Consider the following 13,337-nt stretch of genomic DNA (forward strand, 5'->3'; position numbering starts at 1 on the left):
CCCGATTGGTTAAGCATAGGTTTGGTTGGTTCATCCTTAACCGGCCTAAATTTACAATCGTCTTAAAACAATTTAATATACCGCTCTACATTAAGAATTTAGGTTCTTTTTCAAATGTTACAAAAGGTATAAAATCCTTATTTTTGTGTACATTGACTCCAATTGGTGACCTATGTTTTAGGAAACAAATTATGGTGATCTCTTTGTTTCTCAAATTTTATACCTAATGAATTGAATTTTTAATCAAATTATTATCATGCCAGTGCTACTCTATTCCTTAAAATTCCTTCTAGAGAAATGAATTTATATAGAAACAAATTCTTCTTCAATTTTTATGAGAAATCAAATGAACAAAATTCATATTTTTTATTTATTAAATTCCTTAAATGAATTTTTGCTTATTATTTTGTACATTTTTCTATTTATCTAAGGGTCACCAATTAGAAAGGTCAATTAAAAGTCCTACAGCAGTCTGCTACAGGAAAAAAAAATGTATGTTTAACTTAAATCTTTGACCTAAAATCTAAACAACATACTCTGTTTACTTAAACCTATTATTCTTTAATGTGTATATTTTTATAGATCTTTTCTCTAAGTTACACCCTTTGCAATGTGTATATTTTTATAGATCTTTTCTTTCATATGTATAACAAAACAAGATTTTAGCATAAAAGACCAACAAAAATGTTAAAAAATTCACTCCAAAACATGTGTTGTTGCAGAAGAAAACCTAAATAAAATAAAAACACAAAACATCAGTACCAAGCCTAAAAACATTGTCTTATGCCACAAGTAACCATGTGAAACCCTAACCTCCTTATACCTGTGGCTGTGTAATACAAGAAAAAAAAGTAGCAACTAGAAAACGAAACAAGAGAAGAATCTTCACTTCTGCTCAGCAGCCACCACCACACTCGGCTCTTCAGGTTTCTTACTCGGACATGTTTCCATCACAACATCGCCCACCACTATAGCAGTCCTATTAGAGTTAAGGTTTAGACCTAAATGATTCAGAGCTGGCTCGTCCTCCAGTTCAGGATCATCACGTGGCTCGCTTTCTCCTGAGCAATCGCTTGAATCGCCTTCTTGCTCTTCTTCTATTACAAAATCAGCTTCAGCCGTCTGCTCTGGAACCCTCTGCTGCAATGGAACAGCGTTACTTATCATCAGCTGTCCTGTCCTAAGCTTCTCTCTATACTCTTCCATCTCAATCAGATACCTCTCCTTGTCCTCCATCGCCTTCCCTTGGTAAACCAATCTCTCTTGCTCATTAAGCTTGTTCCAGAGCTCACCAATCATCCTGCTGATCTCTCTGTCCTTGCCAGGGTTAAGAGGCTTCAGCCTAGCGTGCTGATCTGAGAAGAAGAAGTTATAACCGCTTCTGTTGGGTTTGGGATGAGCAGGGTCGCGTCTCTTGATCTCTGACTTCTTTCTTCTCCTTGGACGCTTTGTAGTAACCCCCTGAAGGTTGACATTAGTGTTGGGAAAGCTACAATGACTCTGTTGAGGAAGAAGCTCGTAGAGAACTCCTCTAAGCTGCTTTGTTCCCATTGTCACAGTTACAAGGTAACCGTCTTCGAATTTTCCATCGATCACTCCAGTCACGTTTGGACCAGTTAAAGATCCTGAAACAGTTACAACAGCTTTTGTAAGTCACAGTTAGACCATCTATAGAAGCTAATAGAGAACAAAAATTGAGACCTCCAAAATCAATCCTTGGTTGTGGAGCTTGAAGTTCTTGTGGAGGTCTTATGGTTCCAAGTCCCACCACAGTGGATTGGTTCTGGAGAGAGTCTACAGAAGAAATGATGTTACAAAACAGAGAAGTAAACTCAAGAACATGTGTTTGTTGTAATGAGTTAAAACCTGGAGGCATCTGGCTATTAGTTCTGAAGAAATAGATCTGCTCATAGTTGTTAAGCAGGGAGAAGTAGTATTTGCGCATGACAAATGATGCGTTTGTTGCTGTTGCAGGGAAGTCAAACTTAGATGTTACTTCTTTCCATCTCCTTTCATGAATTATCTGCAAATCCATACAAGGTAAATGATCCAAGCACAAAGATCAATCAATGTAGATAACAAAGGGAAAAACAAATGAGACTTTGATTACAACATGTGAAAACTATACTGCAGTTTGAAATACATACCTTAATGATTCCACCACGAGAGGTTACCTCAATGAAAAGCTTGTGCAAGTCCAAATCTTTCCCTCCTATAATCGGAACCCTACAATCACACATGCATACATGAATAATGGTGAAACCTGGAAGAAGCTAATAGTGTTGCAACCATATCAAAGAGCTTAAATCTCAAAATGAAGACTTTACTCTCACAAGAAAGGATAAGGGAGAAAAGAAACTTACATGAATTTAGTACTCAATTGAGAGTGTAGCCTCTCCAAGGAACCCATGAACAGTTTAGAGTCTGCAACCACAGCTTCATAGGTTGCTTCGGGTGTAATGTGAACATTGTCCATTGGCACTGGACCTTGCTTAAGACAAGAGCTTGATCCCATTCCTTACACACCAAAAAAAAACAAAAAAAAGGTATAGAACTTCAAGATCATTCCTGCTTATAAATGAAACAAAAGTTAGAGACTTTCTACATATCTAAACCCAAAAGATACACAGCAGAGGATATTTAGCCACATAGATGCAAATGAAGAAAACTTGAAAGAACATATGTATAATGTAATGATGACAACAAATATAGACATCTAAGAAAACGTATTGCACAACAACAACTTTCTCCAAAGAAGCCATTAGCTCTCTCTGTTTATATGACCAGACAACGAATAGATATTTCGATGGGATGCAACAGGGAAAACGATGATAGTATATTAAAAATAGCTCAGACGACAGAATGATGATTAAATAATAGTAGTGAAATGATTAAAAAGATCTCACCTTTGCTGACCATTTACCCTTGAATATTCATAAAAATCAAAGCTTTGGTTTGCTTTTAATCGTGAAGCAATGCATTAGAGAGAATATAATGAAGGGACGCGTAAATGAGGAACCCAGAGATGCAGCAAAAATATAACAGATGGGGAGGCTATAAAATAGGTCAAATTTATATATATTTACCAGAGGGTGCGAGAGAACTGAGAATGAGAAATAATGCACGATATAAGGAAATAAATAAAAAGAGGAAGATTTTTTTTGGGACAAGAAAGAGGAAGATTACATCGATTTAAAGGTATTTAACAATTTTCTATTTTAATTAAAATTTTACATTTTGAAGATTGACCACAAAAATAAGTTTTGAAATATTAATTTTGTATTTTATTAATAAGTTGTGGCAAATATAGTTTGATGATTTTTATTCAAACCTAATTTGTCTATTTTTATATAAAATGATAATTATTTTCTAATACTTGTTCCCAACAGCTATTTTTGAGTGGTGTAGAATTATTAAAATATAAATTATTTCGACTGTTTTTTCACATAAATTAAGATATAAATAAGAAACATATAATTTATATTAAACTATAAATTAGTAGACAACAAAAATATTGTGACTTCTGTTTTAAGTCAAAAAAATTAATGACTATCAATAGATTAGATATGCAAATCTACAATTTATCACTTTTTAAATAAGAGTGGTAAAAAGTATGAGAAAAATATTTCATGAGGAAAATCGATATATATATATATATATACTTTTCATATATGCATCTTTTTAGTAGGAACAATGTCATGCATATATATTTGATGATTCAAATCCGGAAGATTCAGTATCTCAACAATTTCCAAAATATCATACCCGATTTTTAGTAGTTAGAAGAATAAAAATTCATATGTTGTGTGTTTTTTTAAATAACAATTACTAAGAGAAAAATAATAATTTGAAATTGATATCTAAAGAGGTGACTTGCGGCCAAAGCTTCATCCAAATGGTGAGTGTCCATGACGTTGACGAGACAAGTACGAGCGTTAGAGCAACCCCATCAAAGGTTTATAACAGGTTCATGGGCTCAGTATCATAGGGCCGGATAATAAAAATAAATCATATATTGGGTTTAATCTCGCGACCCGCCTCTTACGCTTGACCCCGTCCGATACGGGTTCACGACAGGTGTTGCATTTTCACTGGGGAAGGGGAGTCGACGTCACGCGGAGGAAAGTGGAGAGAGAATCATTTCTCTCATTTTCGCGTGAAAAGCTAGGGTTTCCTCCTCAGGCGATTTCCCGTGGGACGCCGATCTCTCTCCACTTTTCTCTCCTTTTCTCGATCGATTCGACGCAGGATTGTCTCCTCCAGGAGCAGAGGTGAGTATCACTGAAGTAGAAGTTCTTTCCGCGTAGGTTGTTTGTTGTAGTTGAACTGATACTTAACTTAACTAGGAACTCAACTAGTTTCATTAAATATCTAGAGTAGGAGCTGTACTAGATTTTAGGTTTCATTAAATAGTTGTTGGTTGGTTGCTGTGATGAATGGTCATAAAATGCTATCTGTCCGAAACTTGTTTGAGTTTAAAAAATTGATTTGATGTGTAATGAATGCATTCTGTGATAAACTTGTTGTCTAATTAAGGGTAATGAATGTTTGGTAGTTAGAAACACCTTTTATAGATACTCAAAATCACTCTAAATCACCACGCACTTGTCAAAAAACCAAAAAGAAATTAAAACACAACCCGAAACCAAAATGGATCCCTTTTCTCTTAATTCTCTCGGGTTTGTGAACCTATTATCTTCTCAGTGCAGTCAAACCACTCAAACCATAGATGTAGGGTCCTCTGATGTTCCTAAACCGGTGGAGAGGAGAAAGTGGACAACACAAGAAGACATAGTCCTCATCAGTGCCTGGTTGAACACCAGTAAGGATCCCATAGTTAGTAACCAGCAGAAGTTAGGGTCTTTTTGGAAAAGAATAGAGGATTACTTTAATTCAAGCGCTCAGCTCACTGGCTTTGCTCCCAGAGAGTGGAGTCAGTGTAAGCAGAGGTGGGGAAGGGTTAATGAGCAGGTGTGTAAGTTTGTTGGAAGCTATGAGGCGGCTTTGAAGGAGCAAGCTAGTGGCCAAAATGAGAACGATGTCATGAAGTCTGCTCATGACATCTTCTTTAACGACTACCAGGCGAAGTTCACACTTGAACACGCGTGGAGGGAGCTGAGGTTTGATCAAAAGTGGAGATCGACCTCTTGCGCAAAAGATGGTGCAAAGGAGAAACAGAAGGAAGCTGCGGAGTCAGTCCCTGACTCGGATGAGGCTAGGCCTCCTGGTGTGAAGGCTTGCAAAGCAGCCAAACGCAAGAAAAAGGGGAATGAAGCAGCATTTGATCGACTAGAGAGCATTCTAGACTTGAAACGGAACCTATCGAAACAAAAAATACTAGATCGTCTACTCTCTAAGAAACTAGAAACTCTAACTGAGAGTGAGGTGGCTCTGAAGGACAAACTAGTTTCTGAGATGCTCTAGGTGACAATTTGATAATTTGTCTAGTTTTCTATGTTGTTTACTTGATAATTTGCTTAGTTCATTACTTGATAACTGCTTTTACTTAGTTGCGGAAACTCTTAGTTCATTACTTGTTGACTAAAACTTCTCTTCTTCGGTGTCGTTTTTTCTTCTTTTGTGTCGTTTTGCAGGTGAAGGTTGTTGGTTCTGGAGGTCACGGGTTCTACAAGGTTTATTGCTTCTGCAGGTCACGGGTTCTAGAGGTCACGGGTTCTACTGGCGCAGCACGTTTTTTTCTGAGGTTGATGGGTTATCGTAGTAGTAGTAGTTGTACTGTAGTGTAGTTGATGGGTTGTGCTTCACAGGAAACATATTGTAATAGGCAGTAGTGTTGTTGTCATGGGTTGTACTGGTGACAACACATTTTCAAGTACTTGTTGTTGTTTATGCAAGTGTCACGGATGTTGTATAACATCACTATATAATCTATGTCTCATTTATGCATTGGTCTCATCTTCTTGTTCATCTCTTCTCTCTAAAACAATCAGAACACAACTCTATTTCCCATCTCTTATCTAAACAATCACAACACAACGCCCAAACATTCTTCTTCTATCAAGCGCAAACATCCTTCTTCTTATCTAACCCCACGCCCAAACATTCGTCTTCTATCAAGACAACCACAAGACAATCCACCCACGCCCACACATTCTTCTTGTATCAGGCTTTTTGTTTTTAAAACACTTCATCATATTTTCTTCTTCTATCTCTTTTTTTTCAAATTTTTCTCTTAATCATTTTTTTAAAAAAAAAACTCCATCATATTTTTAATTTCAACTCTTATTCATATTTTCTTCTTTTATCTATTCTTTTTTTTTCTTTAAAAGAAATGTCGTCCTCATCGTCAGATGGCGTAGATGAAGCTTTTGAAGAATTTTTTGACGAAGAATTTGATAATATCGTCGACTCCCTACTTGATGTACAAGCCAACAAACCAAAAAGACGAGCTTATATCGAAAGAGATCGGGAACAAGGCCACATTCAACTATGGAACGACTATTTCCACGAAAATCCTACTTACCCACCGGACATGTTTAGGCGGCGTTTTCGAATGAACAAGCCCTTGTTCCTTCGCATTGTCGAGCGGCTCAGTACAGGTGTTCCATACTTTCGGCAAAGACGAAATGCTCACGGAAGGAAAGGGCTATCACCACTTCAAAAATGTACGGCAGCTATACGTATGCTCGCATATGGTGAATCGGGAGATACGTATGACGAATATCTCCGACTTGGTGAAAGTACGGCACTTTTATGTTTGGAACATTTCACTAATGGGATAATAGACTTTTTTGGTGAAGAGTATCTAAGAAGACCTACGGCGGAAGATCTTCAACAATTACTCGATATTGGAGAGGTACGCGGGTTTCCAGGGATGATTGGCAGCATTGATTGTATGCATTGGGAGTGGAAAAACTGCCCAACGGCTTGGAGAGGGCAGTACACACGAGGTTCAGGAAAGCCGACAATTGTCTTAGAGGCTGTGGCATCAGAAGATCTTTGGATATGGCACGCATTTTTCGGATTACCAGGTACCCTAAACGATATCAATGTTCTTGATCGGTCTCCTGTTTTTGATGACATTATACAAGGTCGAGCACCTAAAGTTAAATTCAAGGTCAACAATCACACTTACTGACAGAATTTATCTGAATTGGTCAACATTTATCCAATCCATCCCACTTCCTCAAGGTAATAAAGCAGAGCTGTTTGCTAAACATCAAGAATCCACTAGGAAAGATGTCGAACGGGCTTTCGGGGTATTGCAATCGAGGTTTGCAATAGTAAAAAACCCAGGTCTACTATGGGACAAGGAAAAGTTAGGGAAGATTATGAGAACTTGTGTCATATTGCACAATATGATTGTGGAGAACGAACGAGGCGGATACTCTCTAAGTGATACTTCTCAGTTCGAGTCAGGAGAGTCAAGCAGAAGTTCGAAGGTCAAAAGGAGAGAAAGTTTGCATTTGAATAACATGCTAGGCATGCGCAATGAAGTTCGGGATTCAGGAAAACATGATAGTTTGAAAACTGATTTAGTTGAAAATGTATGGCAAAAATTTGGTAACATAGATGAATAATCTTGGTATGTTCATCAATTATCAATGTAATGAATAAATTTTATTTATAAAATATATTTTATAATATTATATTTATCTTTCCAAAATAATTTCAAAACTAAAAAAAAATTATAAATATATTATCTAATTCTTATGAACCTCTTCTTCAGGTTCACTAATGCAGAAATGCTATGAAACCCAAAGGGGGGGTTCACTAACGTGGATGCTCTTAGGGTTCACGGGTATATATTATGAAACATGACATGTAGAAGGTCATTTCGGTTGGTGTTAACCCGTGTACATTAATTACGTTAGTAGAAGGTCATTTCGGTTGGTGTTAAACCTAAAATAATATACAACTGAGAGTGAGTACGTAAGATGATGAGAACTACCACTTGTATAACTTTTATGTACGTGCTTAAAGAAACATATCATTCAAATCAGTGCATATTCAACAACTACCCATACTAGTACTTAGTTTAATACAAATGGAAACCATAACGCAGATATACACCGCTTATCACATGTTTTTCATACAAACTTTATAGAGTTATAGTCGTCTAGTTGATATATACTATACAATACTTATACTAATATCACGAAATCATCCAGTGATATCGAAAATGTGATGGTCACCATGTTTGACCAGGAAATAACGGCTCGGCATCTAACGTTGAAGTTGTATCAACGCTACACGATTCCACACCAATATCTGCTTCCTCCGCATTGTTTATGACAATATGAACATTTGACTGTAAATCTTTAGTTGATGAGCGAATTCTCTCTAACTCCATTGCCACTTCTCTCATGCTCGGTCGATCCTTTCCAGTAAGCATCAGACACCTCCTTGCAAGTTGTGCTGCCGCCATGACTTGCTCTAGCTTGCACTCAGCTCTGATTTGAGGGTCGATAATGTCGATGAGTCGATTCTCTTCCATTGCAAGAATGAAATAAGCTGCCAGTGTTCTGTTTCTTAGAAACCGGACAAGGGATATGGGCTTTTCTCCGGTGATGAGTTCCACTAGCACCACCCCAAAGCTATACACATCACTTTTGTCGGTGAATTGGCTAGTCTGGAAGTACTCCGGATCTACATATCCAACTGTACCTGAAACCACAGTAGTTAGGTGGGTATGATCATCAGTTACCCATCTTGAAGTGCCGAAGTCAGACACTTTAACTCGATATTTTTCGTCCAACATTATATTTGTAGATTTGACATCTCTATGAAAAATCGGAGTCGAGGCTGATGAGTGGAGGTATGAAAGAGCTCCAGCAATATCTATGACAATGCGCAAACGCATCTCCCAACTAGTCATTGCGGACTCATCAAACTCACCATGAAGATGCTCAAAAATGTTACCATTAGAAACAAACTCATAAACTAGAAGAGGCACTTCTGTCTCAAGGCAACAGCCTATGAGTTTCACGATGTTTCTGTGGTTGATCTGCGATAGAATGACAACCTCGTTAATGAACTCTCCCACCTTGTCTTGATCTACAACGGTAGATTTTTTCACAGCTACGATTCTACCATCTACAAGCATTCCTTTATACACGGTGCCCTGGCCACCTTTTCCAAGCACTCTTGTTGAACTGAAGTTTTCAGTTGCTTTCTTTAGCTCTTTGGAGGTGAATACTTTTGTCTTCTCGATGCTGCCTTCTGTTGAAGTCAACTGTTGTTTCAACAATAAACCTCCATTACGTCTAAATAACTTATTTTTGCAAATGATCTTCCTTTGCTTTTTGATAAATTTGCATAACAAAAAGGCAACTGCGAAAACCATCATCAGCACACCAAAACCTACACATAGTCCTGCAAACCCACAAGAAATGTGAAAAGAATAGTTAATTTTTGTACCACTCAGATAATATGCAATACATGATGTATCAATATAGCAAATATGTGATTTTAGTTACCCATAGTAACTGGCATAGTCTTGTACTTCTTGAATACGCACTGGTAGCTTCCCGGAGTATTCACACAAGTGCCTCCTTGTGGCCTACAATTTTCGTAGTTACCCTTGTCGAGTTGGCACTCATCAATATCTAGATGAACAATGTCACGAAATTGTAATTAGATGATTATAACCTCTTATATATGTCTGTATTACTTTGATTGTTATCATTGATTATGATTTGCTACCACCCATATATGACTTGTTATAAGCTTACATGATATTTACATTACATGGAATATAAGAAACAATTACTAACCTTTACATCCACCCATGATATAGGGGTTACCTATGTAACCCTTGTGGCATGCACAACCTACACTGCTGATCTGATCGTTTGTATTATTCACGCATATGCAAGGACTAACGCTAGAGCTGGAGTGCCCCATTGTGCAACCCAAGGAATTGATAAACGAGAGATTTTTCATCTGAATGGCCCACCTTAGCTGGAGTCTAACATATTGCCTATCGTAAAACCAGTTTGGATCAGTTACTTTGCCTTCACGGTACGCTAGAGGGTCTTGATTTTCGTCAGTTAAGAAGGCTACTCGACACCCTCTCTTTCTTGTTACGTTACTAGAGATTTCCTCCATGCTGATTCCGACTATTTGTCCAATCTCACTAGGTGGGTCTACTTGGCAGCATTTGTTACCACGGCAGCTTGTATGATCACCTATCTTTCTTGGCTCACAAGTCGAGATGCACCCCACCACTGTGGGGTCAAGATGTGTCAAGGTGGCCTTGTAGTTGCAGCCGATAGCTTGGAAGATGTTGGAACGGCTAATAGTAAATGGGGATCCAGTAATATTCAAAGGCTCATCAAACTTTGTTTCATCGCTGCTGTTGGAACATCCCATGGACGTTATGTTGGTTTTGATGCGAAGTGACCCGTATGATTTGGCATCGTCGAAATTATTTGGATCCGGTAGAGAGATTTTGACAACTTCTTTGTTAATCTTCGGTAGATAGGGGACAAGGTCTCCGGAAGTGGAATTGTTGCATTGAATTGCAAACCATTCGTTGAGATAGCAATCGCTTCCGATCCCGAAAGGATACGGTATTGAGATGCTTCCACAGTGGCTCGGACAAGATGATCTCGAAGCGGTGAGATTTGCTGAAGCAAGAATCAAGACAAGTAGTAGTGAGAGATGAGTCATGAGTAGTGGTGCACAGTTCATATTTGTTTTTTTAATATGTTTTCTTCATATCTGAATTCAGCATATACTATATAGTGTATATATAATAGTGAGAGCTTGTCACAATTGAATATTCTTACCTCCATTAATGTGTGCGTAAAAGAAAGTTTGAGAAGTCCAATCTCGTGTCCAACGACTGCTATTACAACCACTTCCTAGCAAGTGTAAGCAGTAATATTAATTTATTACTATCTTGTGGTGGGCAAAGTGTCTTACTTAAAAATGATTTTAAATTCGATGAACTGACTCTCATTCCAATCATAATTTATCATCATCTCTTATAATTTTCGTGAATAATTTTGTTTTTAGTTTGGTTTATATTTCCAGTAGTTTTAATGTTTTATACCAATTTCTTTGAAAAAGGAAATACGAATACAAAGGCAGAGTTAGTGTGTTCTCATGCAAATCATATAAATTTCGATTGGTTGGTTCTTTAGAGCATCAGGATCTAGTTGAACTAATGTGCTGAGTTAGTAGAAAAACGAAGAAGAAAACGTAGATTAATAAACATTAAGATGTAGGTCCAAGTGAGGTAGTCATGATATACAATCAATCTATCTCATTGATCAAGCTCTTCTTCTTAATTGGTCCCAAAGTTGAAGACCTTCTTTTTTGAATTTTACAATTCTTTAACCAATCAGCATTCCCTTGTCAACCAAAGTTTACCGTAGTTAGTAAATTTCTACAGTTATTATTTTTTTTTTTGTAAACTAAATTTCTACAGTTATTTAACCAATCAAAATTCTAAAATTTCTACAAGTTGAGAAATATGAATGAAAATCAGTTATAAAAAAAAGTTTACATTAGGTTTTTAGTAAACTATTTGTTTAGTGAGCCGGTAAAACAAAATAAAATAATTAGATATGGTTCGAATCTGGTTCTCGGATTTTAAGGAGTTTTAAAACAGAACCGGATCTAAACCCTAAACCTCAGTGAAGCCTGAACCGGTTAGTTCATTCAGTCGAAATGTCGTGGAAACTGGAGCTGAGATAGGAGGAAAGCGAGACCCGAGAGAGAAGGAAATTTCATGGCTCCCCTTCGATTTTTTCTCTTCTCCGAAGCTTTCAAAATGTTCGGAGACTACAAAGGAAAGAACCTCTAATTTTTGTTTCTCTTTTTGTAACAATTCATATTAATTAAGTTCAACCAAGATTTCCTCTCTGTAAAAAAAAAAGTTGTAAAGCCATACCTCGTATGTTTTGTCTTTTGATTTGAACTAGATCTCGATCCGCGCGACCGCACAGATTTTTTTTCATTTATTTTTATATACATATTTTGTTTTCATTTCTAAAATGATATTTATTATAATATATATGTGTCTATCAATTTTTAAAACATAATAAGTTTCCTGTATATTTTTTTCATTGAATAGATTGTTTCAAACTTTCACATGTATTTGTATCTTCTTCTACATATATATTTTTGGATTATTATTTCATTATTAAAATCGTAACTATATATATAAAGATTAGTAAAATATTGTTTTATTGTCATATTCAAAGATATTGTAACATTTCACAAAATTTAGAAATTTTTTTTAAAATTAAACTTTTCGCTTCATAGATTTATATTATCGAGTAAATAATTAAACATTTAATTTTTGTTTAATTTTTAAAATAAACTATATAGTTTAAAATTTGTTTTCATTGGTTTAAGGTAGTAAAGATTACTCATTGTTAGATAATATGATTTTTGTTATTTAAAAAAAAAATCTTTATAATTTTAAAAGTTAACATCGACAAATATTTAAATATTTAGCATATAGAGATATAGTATTACAACATTAAATTATATCTATTTAATTTATACTATCTATAAATCCAATGAATCATTTATTGTTTAAATCCAATTATTGATAGTCCAATAAAAATTTCTGGTAAGCCCAAAATTTAAATGATAAGATTAGATATTAAATGTAACGTGATTTTTAGGAATATGTCCATTAGGTCAATTTTTTAAAAAATCACACATAAATCAAAATTGTGACTTCTGTTTTAATATATAAGATGCTCGTTTTCAAAAACAAATAAAAAATAACGACAACCCTATTTTTGTGAATAAGATGATGAGAAATACGACTTGTATTTTTTACCTGTCACTCTGCTTGTTATATGAGTCGTATGCGCTTTGAAAACATAATAAATATCATTCAACTTGGTGCAGATTTAAGAAAAAAACATAATAGTACTTCTTACTTTGATACAAGTGCATACACATGCATAACCATTGTTTACGGCATCTGCATCAGTGAACCCCATGGAAGGGGTTCACAAAGTATTTTTTTATTATTATTTTTTCTGTTTGTTTTTTGTTTTTTAAAAAAAATTAATTAATTAATCGGACCAATCGCAGGCCACCACGTGCCGTGGGGTCCGCACTACAGTGATGACCCAAGTTCAGTGCAGTGACCCTGCAGGAGACAGGTTCACTTCTTTTGCTTATTTTAATATATTTTTTTTTCGAAAACTGTGTGAACTCCCCATGGAGTTCACTGATGCAGATGCTCTTATTTCATGTTCTTGATACACTAGCGAGAAATTTATAGAGTTATCATTGTATAGTTGATATAGAAGACTTACTAACGAAATCATCTGGTGCTATCGAAACGTGGTGATCACCATGTTTGACGAGGAAATAACGGCTCATATCATTGTTGTACTGTA

The 13,337-nt window shown here is 36.0% G+C and overlaps 3 protein-coding genes across 4 annotated transcripts; 1 reads left to right on the forward strand and 2 right to left on the reverse strand.

Annotated features, from left to right (window-relative positions):
• Window positions 1–706: 706 nt before the first annotated feature.
• LOC106310702 (high mobility group B protein 15-like) lies at window positions 707–3,055 on the reverse strand. The gene is made up of 6 exons (XM_013747928.1): window positions 2,907–3,055; window positions 2,364–2,517; window positions 2,148–2,226; window positions 1,867–2,023; window positions 1,702–1,794; window positions 707–1,625 (listed from the first exon to the last, which is right to left on the reverse strand). The coding sequence occupies exons 1-6, from the start codon at window positions 2,917–2,919 to the stop codon at window positions 886–888; spliced, it is 1,236 nt and encodes a 411-aa protein (XP_013603382.1). The 5' UTR covers window positions 2,920–3,055; the 3' UTR covers window positions 707–885.
• Window positions 3,056–4,650: 1,595 nt separating this feature from the next.
• LOC106308370 (glutathione S-transferase T3-like) lies at window positions 4,651–5,747 on the forward strand. Its single transcript, XM_013745528.1, has 2 exons — window positions 4,651–5,385; window positions 5,595–5,747. The coding sequence occupies exons 1-2, from the start codon at window positions 4,651–4,653 to the stop codon at window positions 5,745–5,747; spliced, it is 888 nt and encodes a 295-aa protein (XP_013600982.1).
• Window positions 5,748–7,993: 2,246 nt separating this feature from the next.
• LOC106309991 (wall-associated receptor kinase-like 9) lies at window positions 7,994–13,337 on the reverse strand. Of its 2 annotated transcripts, XM_013747178.1 has the most exons (5): window positions 13,254–13,337; window positions 10,755–10,829; window positions 9,738–10,592; window positions 9,441–9,569; window positions 7,994–9,336 (listed from the first exon to the last, which is right to left on the reverse strand). In XM_013747178.1, exons 1-5 carry the CDS (start codon window positions 13,318–13,320, stop codon window positions 8,153–8,155), a joined length of 2,310 nt encoding a protein of 769 aa, XP_013602632.1. In that variant the 5' UTR covers window positions 13,321–13,337; the 3' UTR covers window positions 7,994–8,152. The 2 variants fall into 2 exon arrangements, with proteins under 2 accessions (XP_013602632.1, XP_013602634.1); XM_013747180.1 differs by lacking the exons at window positions 10,755–10,829; window positions 13,254–13,337 and having other exon boundaries at window positions 9,738–10,662.

This window comes from Brassica oleracea, chromosome C8 (assembly GCF_000695525.1).
Source record: "Brassica oleracea var. oleracea cultivar TO1000 chromosome C8, BOL, whole genome shotgun sequence".
Classification (NCBI taxonomy): Eukaryota; Viridiplantae; Streptophyta; class Magnoliopsida; order Brassicales; family Brassicaceae; genus Brassica; species Brassica oleracea.

Bases quoted from the DNA above. Each gene is read 5' to 3' on its own strand.
- LOC106310702 (XM_013747928.1), bottom strand. The intron at 2,024-2,147 runs GTATGTATTTCA...ATGGATTTGCAG, and splicing joins CTCGTGGTGGAATCATTAAG to ATAATTCATGAAAGGAGATG. The intron at 1,795-1,866 runs GTTTTAACTCAT...TTTCTTCTGTAG, and splicing joins TAATAGCCAGATGCCTCCAG to ACTCTCTCCAGAACCAATCC.
- LOC106308370 (XM_013745528.1), top strand. From the start codon at position 4,651: ATGGATCCCTTTTCTCTTAATTCTCTCGGGTTTGTGAACCTATTATCT. The intron at 5,386-5,594 runs GTGGCTCTGAAG...GTCGTTTTGCAG, and splicing joins AAACTCTAACTGAGAGTGAG to GTGAAGGTTGTTGGTTCTGG.
- LOC106309991 (XM_013747178.1), bottom strand. From the start codon at position 13,320: ATGAGCCGTTATTTCCTCGTCAAACATGGTGATCACCACGTTTCGATA. The intron at 9,570-9,737 runs GTTAGTAATTGT...TTGTTCATCTAG, and splicing joins TATCATGGGTGGATGTAAAG to ATATTGATGAGTGCCAACTC. The intron at 9,337-9,440 runs GTAACTAAAATC...GTGGGTTTGCAG, and splicing joins GACTATGCCAGTTACTATGG to GACTATGTGTAGGTTTTGGT.